Source organism: Oryzias latipes, chromosome 11, assembly GCF_002234675.1.
Source record: "Oryzias latipes chromosome 11, ASM223467v1".
Lineage (NCBI taxonomy): Eukaryota > Metazoa > Chordata > Actinopteri > Beloniformes > Adrianichthyidae > Oryzias > Oryzias latipes.
Window position 1 is genome coordinate 25028960 of NC_019869.2, and position 18700 is coordinate 25047659.

Consider the following 18700-nt stretch of genomic DNA (forward strand, 5'->3'; position numbering starts at 1 on the left):
TTGTGTATTTTATGGTGCTAACATAAAATACACAAACTGTTGCAAAAGGCTAATGTCTCTTGCCATTTTTTAAATTTCTTGAAGTTGCTTTGTTCCAGATAGCTGGAAAGTAGTTTGCATTAACCCTCATAAATATCTAATAAATAAGGTAAAATAAGTATCTTTCAAAATTCCTCATGAAATTTACACTAGGACTTCATAACAAAATTTTAAGAAGATATTTATCCTAATTGTAGCTTTTTACGGAGATCATTCAGAAACATTCATTTACACACATGTTTTGGTACTGTTTGTGCAAACAGATTTTTTTGGGAGTAGTTCGGTAGATTTTATTCATATTACTATTATTCATATCTTTAAAAATTATTCCTAAGATGGAAAATGTTGTGCATGACAAGATTTATTAAATGGAATCTTTTGTTTATGTAAAAACACGTCGTGTATTTCCTCTTCCGTTTCGAGGGCGTGTCTCTTTGAGATGCGGAGGGATACGCACATGACGTCACCGGAAGAACACCAAGTAGCACCCCCTTTCTGCGGTGCAGTCAGACATAGTGCCGATGTTTACCTTTTAGTACAGGTGAGTAACTCTAAACCACTTTAAAGCTAGACAAACATGCCGTTTTCTCGTTCCAGTATTCCTTAGTAACAAAGTAATGTAACGACGAACCCGTCTCCTCCTCCGCGTGCGCGGACTAGCTAACCATCTCCGCAGATTTTTTTTAATAACGTCAGTGTCACGGCGACGCAGAAAGTTTCTGCGGAGATCAGGTACATTACTTAACCATAACGCCGTCTGGTCGACAACGCTACTTTAGTTTATTTACCAACCTCTTAGCGTTTTATTCGAACATAAACGCGACTGGACTTCCTGTTTGGACCGGAGGGTAAAGTCTGACTACTAGACTAGAGTCTCAAACTTCCGCACTCAAAGTGAAAGTCCTGAAACGCCTCACGAAAATAAACCACGGCCTGTCTTCCAGTCTGCTTAGTGATCAAATGTGGGTTTCTGGACCCGCCAAGCTAATAATCCGCAATAACTTTACTTCCATAAACGTGAGATTCCTTCCATTACGGATGCACATTTGTATTTCTTCTCGTGTTGATCCTACAGGATTTCTTCTTTTATTTATTTCAATTTTGTGGACCTTCTAGTTCCAATCACAGTAACCGCTGGGAACACGTCGGTGGTTTGAATCCCTTTGATCAGAGGTCAGGAGATGGAAATAATTATTTCATAATTAACCTGTAGTTTAGACTGAGCATGCTCAGTCACCCTCACATTCATTTGAAGTATACAGGAACAGGTGTAAATGTGGAGTAGGTCCTTGTGATTTTTCTTTAAAAGTGAACTTCCTCCTCCGTGCCTTAGAATGTAGGTCTGACATGTCTCCTCTGCCTGAGTCTGGTTCCTGACAGATATTTATTTATTTATACATGTTCACCAACAGGCCGAACCCCATTAATAGAGGAGTTGTTGCAGAATGTGTGCAGTTCCCACATGATGAGGAGAATCCTGCAGCTGATTGTGTCTTTCTGTCATTAACATGCTCTGCAGAATCATTTTATGGGAAATGCTCGGTTCCAGTTCTTCTGTTGCAACCTTCTTGTCCTGTGATGGACCTCAGTAGAGCCACTTCTGTCCCACATTTGGGGTTTTTTACATCTGTGGTCAAAACTGTTCATGTACAAACTTTATTTCGGTCCTGAAAATCCGACACTTGTGTCAAGGCCGTCAGGAACTTGAACTTTATCCCTTCAGTTTTGTGCGTTTCTGTTGCACGTCCAGTTTGTTGTGTGTTTGACTCGCGTGCCTGCTGTCAGGATGTCCGCTGAAAGCCTGGAGGAGAGGAGCTTGGAGGTGCTGGCCCCGCCTGAAGAGGTGGACGAGGAGCTGCTGTACCTCTACTTTGAGAACAAGCGGCGCTCTGGTGGCGGCCCACTCGAATCCGTGCAAAGGAAAGATGGCCGTACTCTGCTGGTGTTTGAGGAGGCACAGGGTAAGATGTGGCCTGAGAGTCTTATTATCCCCTGAAGTTTGTGATACAGGGACATGGGGACTGTAGCTCACTCAACTGTCAGTCAGAGGTTCAAATCCCGGCTGTGACAGGACACAAATGTTATCTTCTGGGCGAGTTTTAACGGTGCGCTGTGGTTCTGTTTCGACAGCTGCAACTAGGGTTCTGTCCAAAGGAGCCCACTCTCTTCACAATGTGAAGCTGCAGGTGCGAAGGCCCCCCCTCAAAGACCCGTGCAGGCTGCTACTGCGAGGGATCAACCCCAACACCAGCATGGAGATGGTCGAGCTGTACGTGGAGAACATGATGGACCTGAACGTGGGAGAGTACACGCTGTTTCCTTCCCCGGGGGGGGATGTCATCCTCATTCAGCTCAGCCAGCCCATTTCCACAGGTTTGTGGTTTTCTTTCAGAAATGTTGAAACCCGCTCAGTGCTGCAGTTAGGATTAATAACTACAAAGAACAAATGCACGTTGTGATGGAAACGTGTAATTTTAAACAAAAAACCACCAGGATTTGCTTTTTCAACAATTACAGTGTTCCCTCGCCATATGATGCTTCACCTTTTGCGCTTGCTGTTCTGTGGATGCTTTCAGTGTAATATTTACATCCCTTTTTTTATACAGTGCGTCGTGTTCTGCGCCCTGATTGGGTGGCGTTTGACAAATCTAGATAAATCTTCGATTGCGATCAGATATTTGTTTTCATTCTATAATACTGAGCTTATTTTTTATGAGGTTTTTAAGCTTGAATGTGTTAAACGACAGAAAAAAAGTGTGTGAAAACATGCATACAGTGAGGACTTTAACAGTCTTAAAGACCCACTGTGTTGTTAACATCCTCTTGTGGCATTTTTCTGATGATGGAGGACACATATGGAGAAAATTAAGCTTTTCTGAGCATTTCTTGATTCAAATCGTTGTGAATCAGAAGCAGATAACCAAATGTCGTTGGAAAAACAGCTTATTTTTTGGAGTAGAAAATACACTGGGCACGCCACAAGCTCCCTGCTCTGCTCCATTCTGATGCATCCAGTTGCAGAAAAATAGATCCATGACTAAATGCTTGTTTGCCCCACTGTGCTGTGCTTGTGCTGTTCTAAAAACAAAAAGTCCTGCCATCAAATTTTGTGCTTATTGTGTCACTGAGAGATGACTGGGATGGTGGTGGTGAGGGTGGTGGTGGTATTTACATGGAAGCCTGCAGCTGAATATACAGGCAAACATTTGGTTTGTGTTCTGATGCTCCAAATTCTTCCGATTCTGCTCACCCTCTAGATAAATCTCAGGATCTCCGGCTTGCAGAAGCTGGTAGTACCACATGATGAGGCCTTCAGAGTGCTGTTGACCTGGATGTGGTGCTGCTCAAACCTTTGTTGTTCCTGGAGTTGATGCCTCTGAGTTGAGCCGTTCATTAGCGTTACAGACATAGTTCTGCTTGACACCAACGCCATTAGGGAGACTTTGGTGAAGACCTTCTCAAAGTTTGGAAGTTTGAACATTATCATGTAGATTATGAGATGTTTTTGTGTAACCTGAGCTCTTGGTGCATCCCCATGTGAAGAACGCTCTGCATGGTACCCTGACACGAGTACGCTTCTGAGCTTCCGGCTTTTAGGAGTCGAGTTGTTATTTCAGAGCTCCATGATGGGTGACTGACATCCCGATGGAGAGACACCATCGTGATGCCACGCCCCCGCCACGCTGCGAGTCGACACCATAAGACGCGGTTACATGTGCAAAATATCTTGATAAGGAGTATTGGTTGGATTAGAATTCAACCGTGCACATGGGCCCAGAAAAATGTTTTCAGAATATAACAAACGTTCACATGGGTCACACTTTCGGTCGGAATAAATCATTCGCACATGCGCAGTAGTGTTTTTTTTTTTTTTTAACTTGTCCTGTCCAACAGCTAGGCAGACAGATGAGAGCTGAGGGCCTCTTGGGTTGGACATATTTTACTTTAACAAGAGGGGTTATTAATCTTCAGACAAACCAAAGGTATGTCTGAATAAACCCCTTTTGTAATTGAGGCCAAACTTTATTAATTTCAAACATGTCTGAAAATCTTTGGTGTTGGACCGGACGGAAAAGGAAAGAGGGGAAGAAGAGAGAGGGACGTTAGAGAGAGGGGGGGAAGGAGGGTGATAGTAGGAGGGGAAGGGGGATAAGACCATGAAGCAGCATAAAGCAACAAGTTTACTGGTTGTTAATCATTATGGTAAGGTTCAAATGTAAAAAAAAAACAAAAAAAAAAGGTCGGAGCCTGTCCACACACACACTCAAATGTTATAAACACACCTGTTAGTTGCAAAAATGTCCACCTGTCGACATGTACACAAAACAGATAGTGTTCACACGCATACTTATGCCTTAAAACCAACTAGTGTGAAATATTTCAGTCATTCAGTCTGTTGAGCTAACACCTGTGCTCAGGTGAGTGTTTATGTTCTTCTAAAATGGATGGTGGAACGTGAAAAGAAGGAGGGAGAGTGCCCAGCCATCCCCACCCCAAGACCCCCACCGCACCAGCAGCGGCAGCCGGATTCCCCCCAACACCACACGGGAACCGGCAGGGAACAACCGCCGCCCGGGCGACCAAGCCCGCCACCCAGGCCAGGGCCAGCAGGGCCGCCGCAAGGCCCCCAGAGCCAGAGAGCAGGGAGGCACGGAGGGAAAGAGGGCGCCGCCCCAGCCCAACCAGGAGAGCAGCCCCCCCCGCCGCGCCGGGAGAACCCAACGCAGGGCCCCACCGGAGAAGGACGCCCACAGCCCCAGACGAGCACCCCACCACCACCCAGGAGTTCCGGGCATCCCCCCGCCCCAACCCCAGGTACGGGCCAGGACCCCCCAAGGGAGACCCACTCCGCACTCCAGGCAGCCATCCGCCCGGCCCACGGTTGGTCCAGGGAGGAGCGAGGCAGGGGCCCGCCGCCCCCGCCCAGAAGGGGGGAACCCCGGGGAAAAAAGAGGGCCCACAAGGGGTGTTGTAAATATGGCCCGACCAGGCTCGGCCACAGTTGGAAATTTGGCGGGGCCCAGCACTCAGGAGCAAGGACCAGAACCCACCCCCCAGGGACACGAACACCCCCGGCTCAGATGTAATGTGAACCCCCCCACCGCGCGGAGAGAGCACCGCCGGGCCCAGGAAGCCAGCACCCCGGGGACACAGCCGCCGTTGCAAAGGGGCCCGTACCCCCCACCAGGGAAGAGGCAGGGGACAGATGGTCCTAGGTCCCACCTTCCTTGCAAAATGTGTGTGCGTGTATGTGTGTTTGAGAGAGTGTGTGTGTGCATGTGTGTGTGTTTATGTTGGGATGTATATATTGAGGGGGGAGGGGTGTGTGTACTAAGGGGGGTGCGGTTAAAATTGGCGGGTAGGGCACTAAGGGGACGTCTCCTGATTACTCACAGTGACGTCCCCTCACCCTCCCCACCAAGGGGCCCTAAATGTCTAAGGTGCGGTTAAAATTGGCGGGTAGGGTGCTAGGAGGACATCCGCTGCTTGCTGGCAGTGATGTCCAAGCACCCCCCCTACCAAGGGCCCTACATGTCTAAGGTGCAAATAAAACCGAAAGAGGGGGGGCCCACTCCATACGGCAACCACAGGAGGGGGGTCACTGCCTAGTAAACCCCCCCCCCCCCCCCAAGGCTCATCGCAGGCTAAGCCCCCCACCCCCTCACCCTATTATGAGGTTATATGAGGAAGGGGGTAAGTTGGGGACAGATGATAGACTGTCCCCCGGTGGTCAAACAGCCGTCCCCCCCCCCCCCCCCCCCCAGCAAGGGGGCCAGGCCCACCCAGCCCCGGGGCCCCACCCCCGGAGGCGCAGACACCCCAGGCCCAGCACCACCACCCCCACACAGAGAGAGGGGAGCCAGAAAGCGCCGGCCCCCCCCGGAGCAAGCCCAGGCCCCCACCCCCAAACGCCGGCCCTAGAAGAGCTCTGGTCAGGCCTCGACGGGACCGAGGCAGCCAACCGGCCGGGGAAACCGCCGAGGGCCTCAGCGGAGACCCCGACCCGTCAACCCCCTTTGCCCCGTACCAATAGTGGCCCCCCCCCCTCCCCCAGAATGCCCCCCCACAGGACAGGGCCGACAAGACCCCCACCCCACCCCACCCCCAGACCCCGCAGCCGAAGCGGATGACACCCAGAGCGACCGGGGGCCCCAAGAGGGTTGTCCCGTCCCGCCCCAGAGCCAGGGAAGGGCCGATCCCAGCCCCAGGTGTAGACGGGAAGCCCATCCAGCGCCGCTGGGCCCCCCCCCCGAGCAGCGCCCCCCGCCAACCCCCCCCAGCACAGGCAAAGGGACCACCCCCCCAAGCCAAGCCAGACCACCCCCCCACCCCCCCCACCACGCACCCCCACACCCAAGCCCAGAGGACCACGCAGCGCCCCAGGCCGCCCCACCCAGGCGCCGGACCCGACCCCCCGACCAACGGAGCCCCCACCACCCCCCGCCAGGCACCGGAGGCCCCGACCCCCACCCCGGCCCACGGCAGAAGGGCAAGGAGCAGCGACGACCATGCCCCCCCCACCCCCTAAGTCACGGAGTTAGCTATGGGAGACCAGAGAGACCGAATTCTTTCAAAGTTACTTGAACTTTGGGCTGACATTTTTTCCAAGCTGATATGATCAAGCAGCAGATTTCTGTGTTGACTTATATTTATATTTTTTTTGCTTTTCCAATTTATTAAAATAGTTTTTTTAGCAATACAAAGAGTTATGAAAATGATAGAGCCTAATCCTCCTTCTACATCGATGGCACTCATGTCACCAAGCACACAAAGTGACGGTGAAGCTGTGATTGAAACCTTAAGCCAGACTGATAGATCGGCACATACCTGCTGCCAGAGAGCCTGGACAGGCGTGCAGAACCATAGTGCATGCATGTAATTGTCGGGTAGATTACTGTCACAGTGCTGACAAATGTCTGAGTTACTGAGACCCATCTTGAACATCCTCTGTCCAGTGTAGTAAATTCTGTGAAGAGTTTTGAAATGGATTAGCTGCAGATTTGGATTTTTTGTCATTTTAAAGGTGTTTAGACAAAGTTCTGACCAAAAACTTTCATCTGTGCTGATGCTCAAATCCGCATCCCATTTTGTTGTCGGAAGTGAAATATTGTTATCTAAATTACATAAAAGTTTGTATATTTTGGAGAGAGTTTTATTCATTGAGAAATTGATCAGAGTGGTAACTACATCTGGTAGTGTTTTTAAAAACCGTAAGAGAAACTTAGTTCCGCCGAGCGGCTACATACATATATACGTCAGCTCGGTAATATACAAGATGATCTCCTAAACGTGCTTTTATTAATGTTACGGTTATTATGAAGCACCTGTTTGCTCATCATTTTAATTTTAATCCGTGTGGTCAGTGCTTTTTCTGTTCAAGAACTGAGCCGGAAGCCAGGATTAGCAGTATGCTAACGGGCTAACAACATTAGCATGAACATAAAATCCATGCGTGAAACGCTGCAATCTGCATCCTGGCTGCACGTAAACATATGGGAATAACATCAGCCTTTATTTAGTCGGGACACGACTGGAAACACAAATCCACGTGATTGTTTGAACGGTTTCTAAGGACTGAGCGGCCTTTCTGCTATGAAGCTTACAGACTGCGTTAGCTAGCGCTCCAAGCTCTGCCCCGACACACACTTATTCGCCAGCGTTTTTCGCCACGTTTTTTGTGTTCACACCCAGGCGATTTCCGCTGACGATGAGCCGAGTGAACATGCAATTTCATTCCCTGACATTAGATGGCGCTTAATGTAAACAGAAATACTCCTGTACACAAGGTGGCGCTGCGCAACTTTACGCTTCTTAAAGTCGCTTTTCCCTCAGAAGAAGAGAGCAAGTATTTACGCGCTTGTCAGAGTCAAACAAAGAAAACATGAATATTTCAAGCACCAGTAGCTCCAACTGGTACTTGGTTCGGGGATATTTCAGAATGTCCGTCATTATTTCTTCGCGGCAGTGTAGACGCTACTTGGCGTCTATCTTCTTCGCTGGTATGTGTGCTCAGCAAGGCAGTTTTGTGTTTGAGCGCCCCCAAGTTGTGTTTTACTGGAACTTCAGAAGCTCCAGACACATGGGCAAAAGCGCCATTCTCATTGGTCGTATAGATTTCGACCCGACGCGTCAACCCCAAAAAAACGAACCGAGGCGTTTTTTAAAAAGTGACGCTTTGACGCGTGGCGTTTTTTCGCGTCGGTGTGCACACTCACATTGGTGCCCTTTGTTTAGTCACAAGGCGTTAAACGTTGGCGAATATCGCGCGCGAAATTCATCCCGGTGTGAACAGGCCTTTACCGGGAGACCTGCTTCTCCTAAATTCCGGTTGTTCGTTCACGTAGAGCTGCGGGACGGATCACAGTCCCAAGTCTCCCACACGTAACAAAGCATCCTTACTTCCCCTAAAACACAAAACTGTAAGTCCGTCTGCTCTGCTAGAGACACGGTCGCTCGCTCCACCGGTCTAATCAAACGCAGGACCGGACCACTTCTTTTCTATTTTGTTTATTTTATTTTTTTAAAGTCACTTCCCTCAGTTTAGACTGGATCATTGCGGATGAGTCATTATTTGGGAAATAATTACATAAATTAAAGTAAAATAATGAATAATATTTATACAATAACAAAAAATAACCCCCCATCCCCACCCACCCAGACAATATCATCGTCCATCCCGATGGTTGACTGCAAACATCGTCAAATGCCAATTTAGGGGACATCGCCCAGCCCTACCCCAAACGATGAACTGAGACGCCTGCCTGTATGCAGGCTCACACAGCCATGAGCAGGCAGATGTTGCTCATGGTTTTCATGTCATGCTTCCTCTTTTCTGCAGACTTCCAGGCTCTCAGCTCACAGATCTCCAAACGAAAACTGGACGGGGCCGTGGTCTGTATTGAACAGCTGAGTCAGACGGACTCGGTGCTGGTGGAGAACCTTCCCCCCGGCTCCAACCAGGACCTGCTGACCTTGTACTTTGAGAGTGAGCGAGGTGGGGGCCAGAGGGTGAAGGATGTCAATATGCTGTCAGAGGCTGCAGCAAAGGTGTCCTTTGTGAACTTTGAGTGTGAGTAAAATTCTGCTCGTCCACCGTCAAATCTTTGTCTTTGACACTTTGAGGAGAACAAACGTCTCTTCTTCCAGCTGTGGACCTCGTCCTGGGTCGGCCACACAAACTGGACAACACTGAGCTTGCAGTGAAGGCCTGCTTCGACTTTCTCCAGCCACCAGAGAGTTTAACGCCGCGTGACTCTGAAACCGAGCAGCAGGGTGTCACGAGATCGGAAAACCATGTTCAGATGCAGACCAGTTCCTCTACACCTAATCGTGACGACACTGCCCGAGTCCAACCTTCAGACGCCACGCGGGAAGCTGCGGAGGCACGCCACACCTCCAGGGCGGCACCATCAGAAGAAAACATGGACGTTCAAAGCGTGGAAGCAGAAGCAGTCCAGCTCCATGTACCCATCACAGATGCAGCTAAGCTGGCTCTGTTTGTCTACAGCGCCTTTCAGAAGGACTTCCAGAAGGCCAATCCAAGCGTAGATGTTCAGGTTAAAGATGGCGGCGTCCTCATTGCAGGAGCTGACAGACTTCAGGTGGAGCAGCTGAGACGGACGCTCTTGGACTTTCTTAGCAGCATGGTGGAAGCTTGTTTCTCTGTTGATCTTGTGGAGGCCGAGTTCTTCTCCAGAAAAGACGTTGAGGAACATCTGCTGACAGCCATCAGGGACAGTGGCACCCCCGCCGTGTACTCCGTGTGGGGCTCCAGCCTGACCTTGACGGCGCTGTCTGCGGACGCGGCCGCCACTGCGTCCAGCTTTTTAAAGTCCCAGGCAGGCCGCGTCAGCATCCCCCTGAGCCCGGATCAGGAGTTCATGCTGCAGCTGAGGGAGTGGTTGGAGCTGCTGCAGACTCTGAGCTTCACCTCTGTGAAGATGTCCGATAGAGGAGGACACCTGGACGTTCTGACTCTGAAAGGAAAGGAGAGGCAGATGGAGCATGTCATCCTGCAGTTCCTGTCCTCCCCCATCGAACGGGTCATCACCATGAAGCCGGGCATGCTGAAGTACATCCAGAACCACAGCCATCAGCTGCTGGCTGACATGAGCCAGGTGTCCATTATTCCCTCAGAGGCTCAAGATGTTTGTGAACTGAAGGTGTGTGCACAAACGAACGTCTCGTGCTGGTCTGGGTTGTTTGGGAGTTTGGCTTTTTCTAATGTCTGGTTGGATTTCGCCTGATAGATCCAAGGTCCTGCAGTTCCTTGCCTAATGACAGAGGAAGTCCTGCAAGATTTGGTCTCCTCCATCTGCACCAGGACCATCACAGTGGATGCTCCAGGAGTGACCCGCTTCTTAGAAGAAAAGGAATGCAGGAGCATTTTGAACGAGATGGAGTCCAAGTTTGCGGTCTACATCTGCCCAAAGTATGTGCCCTGGAGGAACCTACCCCACCAGGTACCAGGAAGACCAATGCAGGAATCTCAGAGATCATCAGAGTCCAAACTAATGACAAGAAGCCAAAATCCCATAGACTTCTATAGAGAAATAAACAGCTGTTGCTCAGTCATTCCATTGGTCAGAAGAACCATTCTTGATCTGATACTGTTTTTAACATAATATTAAGATTAAAATCCACTTTATTGATCCCCCTAGGGAAATTCAGTTGTAGTACCAGCACAATAAAATAAATACAAAATATACAGGGGAAGAAAAACTCTTATATACACACATGGTAAATGGCGTGTACAGTAAACCCTTGTTTTTCGCGGGGGTTACATTCCAAAAATAACCCGTGATAGGCAAAAGTAGAGTGAAGTAGAAACCTTTATTTATTTTTTTACAATTATTATACAATTAAATACTCTATTATACATTGAAAAGAACAAACCGTTTTTACAGGCTCAAGCATTTGTTTCAGAAATCAAAGTACTTTAGAAACGGTTTTTTCAACAAATAACTTCTGTACTGTACTGTCAAATAATAATTTGAATCATCAATGTGAACAGAAGGCTTCAAATTGCGGAGATTAGCCCCGCCCACCGCGACCCGAGTAATTGGATTAAACGGGAGAAAATTTAAAGTGATTATTTAAAAAAATACAAAGTACAGTGGGACAAATAGTGACTCAGGTGTATTTCACTGCTCTTCATACTGAGCCGCTGCATCCTGACTCCACTCTGCAGTGTTTTCTTCTTTTGAAGCCCGCGGTGCAGCTGTGTTTGTTCGGGAGAAGAACATAGTGATAGGCAGTTGTTGTTTCTCTTTTTCTATGGGTTTTAGAGAAACTCAAAATTACAAAATAATTTGCACGTATGTAATGTAAATTTGGCAAGCTGATTTACGTACCTGTACATATTAAACTGCAAGGTTATTGACGCACAGGTAGAGAAGAAGCGGAGTGACTTTTAGCCAATCAGAATGCAGAACACAATGCATGATGCAAATCCGTGAAGTGGCGAAACCGTGAAAAGTAAACCGCGTTATAGCCTTTTCTACCTTCCTCGAAGGCCCAAAGCGCTTTACAGTCACAGTCCCATTCACACATCCACACACACGCTGCTGAACACTGGCGCCAACCTCCCACCAGAGGCAAGGTGGGGTTCAGTGTCCTGCCCAAGGACACTTCCACACATGGGCGGGCAAGGCGTGAAGTCGGATGGCGGATGGCAGGAAAGACTTCCTTAGCAGAGCGGGGGTGTATGAGTCTACTGCTAAAGCTGCATCTCAGTTTGTCCACCGCTTTGTAGAGAGGATGGGAGGGTTTGTTCATGGTGGTCAGCAGTTGAGCCGGCAAAACCTCTGTCCTTCAACACCTCCTCCAGATTGGCAAGCTTGAAGCCACAACAGACCCTGCTTTTCTAATGAGTTTATCCTTTGCTTTGACGCCAGCACCCCAGCACACTACAGCAAAGAAGACTGGTAGAACACGTGGAGCATTCTGCTGCAAACATTGAAGCACCCGAGTCTCCTCAAGAAGTAAAGTCTACTCATGAACGTCTTCGTCCAGATGGACGCCCAGGAACCTGTAGGATGAGACCATTTCTACATCCGTCTTACCGATACAGACTGGGGGGGGGCGGGGACTTTCTCTCACTAAAGTCAATCACATCGCCAACATGTTCTTGCTAACTCTCATTTTTTATGATATTTCTGCTGTATTGCAAGTAATTCCTGTTATAAACTGACCAATCAGATGTCGCAATGAAGTCGGTGGTGCCTGCTGGCCTCACGTCCAACTTCCAAAATGTTTGACAGGTTTTGTGTAGCCCGCGTTCAAGTGGTAGGGGTGTGGACTTCCACCAAGCTCACTCCTGACTCACTAGAGTGGTTGCTAGGACTTCATTTTCAACCATTTTCTGTGGAGGACGTCACACGGACTTTGTCCAGTATAGAGAGATACAGGTCAAGGAGATCAAGGAGAACAAACGGGTCTGATCTGGAGAGGTTTGCTGTAAAGTTCGTCTTCAGTGGTGATCCCCACATTTGTGAGCAAGGCTGATGGAGAAGCTGTGCTGGGTTTCAGACTTTTCCTATCAGAGGAAAAAGGTGTGAGAGGGATCAACACAGGTGTCATTATTCATGATGTTCTTCTCATCATGTTTGAATCTTCCTCATTAGGGCTCAAATCCTCTTCTTGATCCTAACGAGATAGCTTCACTTTCAAAGATCTATCAGTCTCTCTATTGGTGGCTCTGCTGGTTTCTGATTGGTTTACTGTTATGATGGATACTGAGAAGCTGAGGTTTTTTCAGGTTGGCCTTAAAGGAAATGTTGACCTTGTCTTTGCAGGATATTTTTGAGACTGCTTGGAGGATGATGTCTCAGAAGAGTCTCCCGAAGATGTCTGAGGATGCAAAGCAAACTGGTGAGCAAACGGCCTCCCGTCCTGGAGGATGTTCTTCCATCTCCTAACTCTGATCTTCTTTTCTCTGCAGGCCTAAAGGAAGAGATGGAGAGGAGCGTTTCATCCACGAGTGCAAAGAGAAGGAAGCCGGTGGAGCAAGCAGACCAGCTCAGAGACCTGGAGAACGTGGATCTGTACTCCGACCCCAGCAGCTTGTCGGATCAGAACTCTGACACTCTCCTTGGAGCTCCTGAGTCCTTTGCAGATCGAAATGGAGCCAGTGCAGCTTTTCTGCTGTCAGGTGGAGAACATCTGGAGGAGGCACAGCTTTCTCTAGCCATCCAGTACTCCATGGAAGCAGAGCAGTCCACGAAAACTGAAGAGGATCAGCTTCGGAAAGCTTTGGAACTGTCTAAAACAATAATCCAGGATGAGGCCTCCTCCGGGGCAACAAAGACCATTTCCGGCTCAGACAAACAGACCAAAGCAAACATCTCCTTACAGGAAGAAATCCAGGCGGCCAACACCCTCCAGCTGGAGGTGTTTGCAGGTTATACCTCCGACCTGATTCGGGTGGACATTGCCTTCAAAAAGAAGGTTTCCCAACGACAGGTGGAGGAGAAGGTGGCGCACAAGACCGTCCCAAACATGTCCGACTACTACAAGACCTGTTTGGAGATGATCAAGCGGAAGCATGCCGTTGCAGCTGACGTTCAGGGGACCACCATTACTATTTCAGGGTTTCAGGACTACGTGACGGGGGCCATGTGGGACGTAAAGCTGCTGCTGGAAAAACTCTCCAACTTCATATCTGACAGGGCAATCCTCAAAGCGGTCCAATGGGTGCAGCATGATCCAGCGTCACCGGACACCATCCCTTACTCTGACGATGCCGCTGTGTTCATGGAGAAGGCCTGGAGGATGAAGCTCAAAACGATCGACGTCCTGTTTGACAACCAGCCCCACAGCATTAACTTTGAGAAGATGGAAGAACACAACATAGCTTCAGGAAAGTCTGTGAAAATATCCAGGAAGTTACTGGAGTTGGGAGATTTGTTCCAGGGAGTTCTAGGTAAGCCAGCATTTGTTTGGCCTTCCTGTCTGTGGAGCCACAACTGAGAAGCGCAGCTCAACCACAGGTCTGCAGCCTCCATGAGCTGACTTCCAGAAGAAGCAGCAGAGTACTCATTTCTCCTCGACATAAGTCACTAAAGGTGCATGCAAAAATGTTGGATTTAGTTTTTAAATGAGCGGCTTTGACGCAGAGCTCAGACTCTGGCGTTGGATGGAAGGTCTGGCTCTCGCTGTCTCAGCTCTAAATAGTCGGGTTCAGGTCTAGATTCTGTGCAGACCAGTTGGGTTTTTCCTTCAAATTGTTTCCTCTGCATCGTCATGGAGCTTCTTTGTGCTCTGCAGTGCAGCCATGTTGGAACAGGAAGAGGCCTCCCTCAAACTGTCCTACAGAGTCATCGCAGATCATGCAATTGCCCAAAATCTGTTGCTTTTTTTTTTTTTATTCTTGGTGTTCCTGTTTTAATACTGCCACGTCAGCGAAGACCTTTGTCCCCCCCACTGTTAGGCTGCGTTCACACAAAACGCGTGTCAAATTCGCGTCCACTGCCTGTCTTTTGTATCAAAGTTGCTGCTTGACACTCGTTCATAAACGTGACGCTCTTGACGGGTGTGGGAGGAGCTAGCATCAAAAGTTGCTACATGAAAACATTTGACTGGACATCTCATATTCAGTCAATGTACGGAAGACATGACCAATCTTTAGAGTCCCTGATTGGTTGATGCAACGCATCTTCTTAGCCAAAGTTCACCTTTTTGTTCACGTCGTGCCGCTCAAAACATGCTACTGTCAGACCACAACGCCCGATGCTCGAAATGCACCACAGGACCTCAGGTCACATCTGTACATTGACTTAAAGGTCTACGTACATTCTGCTCATTGTCCACGTATGAAGTTTCAGTCTTGCGTGATAAATGTATTTCAGAAGTGTTGCTTGCGTCGTCATTCATCAATGCGCACAGATGTCCATCAAAGGTTTCGGCCGACGGCACAAATCACAAAGAAATTGCAAATAAACAGCACTATTACCATGCGTGGTTCATACATGAGTCTGGTATTGTGCGACATGTATATAAATCTTTCGCCCCATCCAACTGTCTATACCAAGGGGGAGGTGTCTCCCGCTCCCCCCCGGTTCGGCTCATCACGGGGCGGTGTCCGTTGCGGTTCGGAAGGCAGGTTGCGGGGGGGGGGGACGGGTACAGGGAGCGCGGCTACGACTCTGGACCCTCACAAGGGCCTTCTTCGCAGAGCTCCCCGGTTGAAGCTCCCGCCGGGGGTGCCCTATCTTGGCAGAGGGGCCCGCCCCCGCCCTGGCGGGCTGCCTCATCTGGCCCCTTGTAGCTGACTTGTAACTGGTGCACGGGAACCTGACCGTTTGATGAAATCAAAGCATTGCCAGGGCCCATGCGGGCGCTGACCATGGTGCTGACTCTGTGATTTCTGCTCGGGTTTACGTGTTCTTGACGGGGTTCATTCATGATACATCTGCCAAAGTTTCACGCAAAGACCACAACTTTTCTCACTTTTTTATACGCATATTCCCGCCTGAACATTAAAACTGGACGCACAAATGGCGTTCAGCGTGAACGCAGCTTTAGACTTTGTGACTGAAAGAGTGAAGGTGCTAACACTGCCGTGTGCTAACAGAGGAGGAGTACTCCCTGCTGTCCAACCTGCCTGATGCCACCAAAATCACAGAGGATTCTGAGGAGTTTCAGAACGTGGTGACCAACTTTTATTCCACCATTTACGAGCACCACAGCAAAATCCGGATCATCCAGGTAAAGATGGCGGCGGCGCAGCGGTTGTTCACACAAAGCTCCATAGACGTTTGTCTTCACCACGGTTGTTTGTTGCAGGTTGAGCGGCTCATGAACCGTCTTTTGTACAATCAGTACAAGCTGAAGAAGGCCAGCATCCTGCAGCAGTCCACGCACCCTGTGGTGGAGCGGACGCTGTACCACGGCACGAGTGAGGGCAGCGTGAAGGAGATCTGCGTTCACGGCTTCAACCGGAGCTTCTGCGGAAAGAACGGTCAGCTTCAGCGCTTCTTCAGACTCAGCTGGTTGGAGGGTGACCTCCAGCGTCTAACCTTGTGTTGTTGTTTCTGGTGTCCCCACACAGCCACCGTCTACGGCCAGGGCGTTTATTTTGCAGTCAACTCCTCCCTTTCGGTCCAGGATCAGTACTCGCCCCCCAATGCAGACCGGCACAAATTCATTTTTGTGTCCAAGGTCCTGACGGGAGACTTCACCAAAGGCTGCCATTCAATGAAGACGGCGCCGCTAAAGGAGACCGGCGCCATTCCCCTCAGATACGACAGCGTAACCGACGACATCAAGAAGCCCACCATTTTCGTCATTTTCAACGACACACAAGCTTTTCCAGAATATCTCATAACATGTCAGAGAATTAGCCGCTGACGAGCCAGCCGCATGTTTGCACTTTTACCTTGATGAGATTGAAAAGCCTGATGTCAGAGGGCGGCGGTTCATGAACCCCTCCCCCGGTACTGACGGGTTTCTTCTCATTGAGCACTATATGAATTGAACTATATTGAAAACTCATCCTGGTTCCAGTATTAGATTACTTTATCCGCATCAGAAATAACAGAAAAAAGTCCAGAATTCCTACGTTTGAAGGACTTTGAATGCATCTAAAGCTGTTTGGAGGCAGTGAAGGGGGCAGGGGTCACCAAGACCACAGCAGACAAGTTCTTCACACTTAATATTTATTTCTATGTCAACATTTTTTGTTGTTGATGTTTGTGAACATTATAAATAAACCACAGTGTCTGTTTTATTTCTAACTTCATGTTTTAGTCCAATAAGGTTGAACATTTTGGCAAATGAGTTCCTTGTGGGTTTTTTCATTCATTCATTCTTTTTTTTTTTTTTCTAAATAAAATAATTTTAAAAAAAGTGATTATATGATTTTCTTAACCCCTCTTAAGTAATTAGATGATCAATCTCAGACCATGAAGGTTTAAACCTGGCGTTTGCAACCTTTGGCAATAAAACATTTGGTTTAGTTTCTGACAGACTTGAAAAGCGAGAGTCCCCAAATCCCACTTCACCTTTTAGAAAAATAAACTTTACATTTTGTTGACATTAAACAACTCATTTGTAAAATGCAGCTTTTGAATACAATAATGAATTTGTAACAGTTTAGTATTTTTCCACCTGAAACAGACTTCTTTCACTTTTGGTAGCAGCATACAAAATCTTTTCAAAATAAAACACTTCCTGTGTCAATCAGATCTTCCTGCTGCTGCAGATTTACTTCAATTAAGAATGCATTTTTCTCTTTATACTATTTAATTTAAACTTGAGGACATTAATGGAGAATCTTTTTGTAAACAAAATCTATTCATGTAAATGTAAAACAATGCTTGAAGAACTTTCCCTCTGAACATCAACTAGACATGGAAATGCAGCAGAAGATCAGAATATTTGCTTCAAGCTCAATCAGATCAATTAAACTTTCTGCTCAGTTTTCTGACATTTTATTAATCTAAATATAAATGACTAAATCTAATTAGCAAATGAAGCAAAACTACAAACCCAAAAAATATATATTAGAATGTATGGTATTTTTCCTCAATGGCGCCCCATGTGGCGCCTGAGCCCCAGGCTGCAGACCCCTGGTTTAAACTAATGAGTGTACAGATCTTTTCCAAAAAAGGAGAATATCATGGAAAAGTCCATCAATTTCCATAATTCTATTAATAAAAATCAACTTTCATGGATGAGAATTAAAGTATTTAAATACTGCATGAATGAATGGCCTGAAAGGCTTATCAGTTTTGTCCTTAGCTTGTCAGTTGTTTGGGTTTGTGTGGTGAAAAAGTTCCTTCAGAAACAGTATATTAATGACCCAAAAAAAGGATTATTAATATGGAAACATATAGAAATGTATTCATCCCAATCAACTGATTTGTTAAAAAAGCTCTTTTTTCTATATATTTATATCATTATTTACTTTTCTGGTCAGAGGCACAGGAGACCGTCAGTCATCATAGCTCCAAGCTAACAAACATGTTTTGTATGAATTACTGGTTATATCTTTATCCAATGAATCAATCTGCTCTACTTTTACTACTAAATGAAACACACAAAAAACACTGAGATCTCTGAGGAGATTAAACATTTAATATTTGTTGTGTTTTCACCGTGTGAGTTAATGACTATCCAGTTGTTATTTTGAACTTTTCTTAGATATTTGAGCATTTGGGAGCAAATGCTGGAGCCTGAAATACTTTGAGGGGTGTTGTGTTATTTTCCTCAAATTCTACATTTACTGCTGTAAATTAAATGTACATCTGAGTGAACATGAAGAAGAGAAGTTAGTATTTATGGAACTTTTATTTAACCCTTGTGCTATCTTAAATGACCCCCCCCCCCCCCCCTTCCATTGACGTGTTATCCCTACCATGACAAAGGTGGATAAAGGTGGAAAGATTTCATGTAATCCATGGACACCAGTGAAGATCACAAATCATTGAAGAAAAAAGGTTCAGAGCACTGTCTAGTGGGTCCAGATGACCCAACTCCCAATGTTAAAGTGCCTAGGATAGCACAAGGGCTACAGAATACTTCAAACTCTTCAGTCTTCTTTAGAAATAGAGCAGCTGGAGTGGGAATCACCTGCTGGCTTGTTTGCAAAGTCATCACGCTGGGATTCATCGTCTTCAGCCAAAGATCTCAGCAGGAAAAAGGTGCAAATGATGGAATG

The 18700-nt window shown here is 47.5% G+C and overlaps 1 protein-coding gene across 2 annotated transcripts; it reads left to right on the plus strand.

Annotated features, from left to right (window-relative positions):
- The first annotated feature begins 505 nt into the window (after positions 1-505).
- Positions 506-16887, plus strand: parp10 (poly(ADP-ribose) polymerase family member 10). Of its 2 annotated transcripts, none has more exons than XM_004074389.4 (11): positions 506-580; positions 1825-2000; positions 2170-2412; positions 8879-9109; positions 9187-10202; positions 10290-10502; positions 12837-12912; positions 12983-13963; positions 15614-15747; positions 15826-16000; positions 16091-16887. In XM_004074389.4, the coding sequence occupies exons 2-11, from the start codon at positions 1826-1828 to the stop codon at positions 16387-16389; spliced, it is 3543 nt and encodes a 1180-aa protein (XP_004074437.1). In that variant the 5' UTR covers positions 506-580; position 1825; the 3' UTR covers positions 16390-16887. The 2 variants fall into 2 exon arrangements, with proteins under 2 accessions (XP_004074437.1, XP_011479606.1); XM_011481304.2 differs by lacking the exon at positions 506-580 and adding an exon at positions 736-771.
- Positions 16888-18700: the final 1813 nt, after the last annotated feature.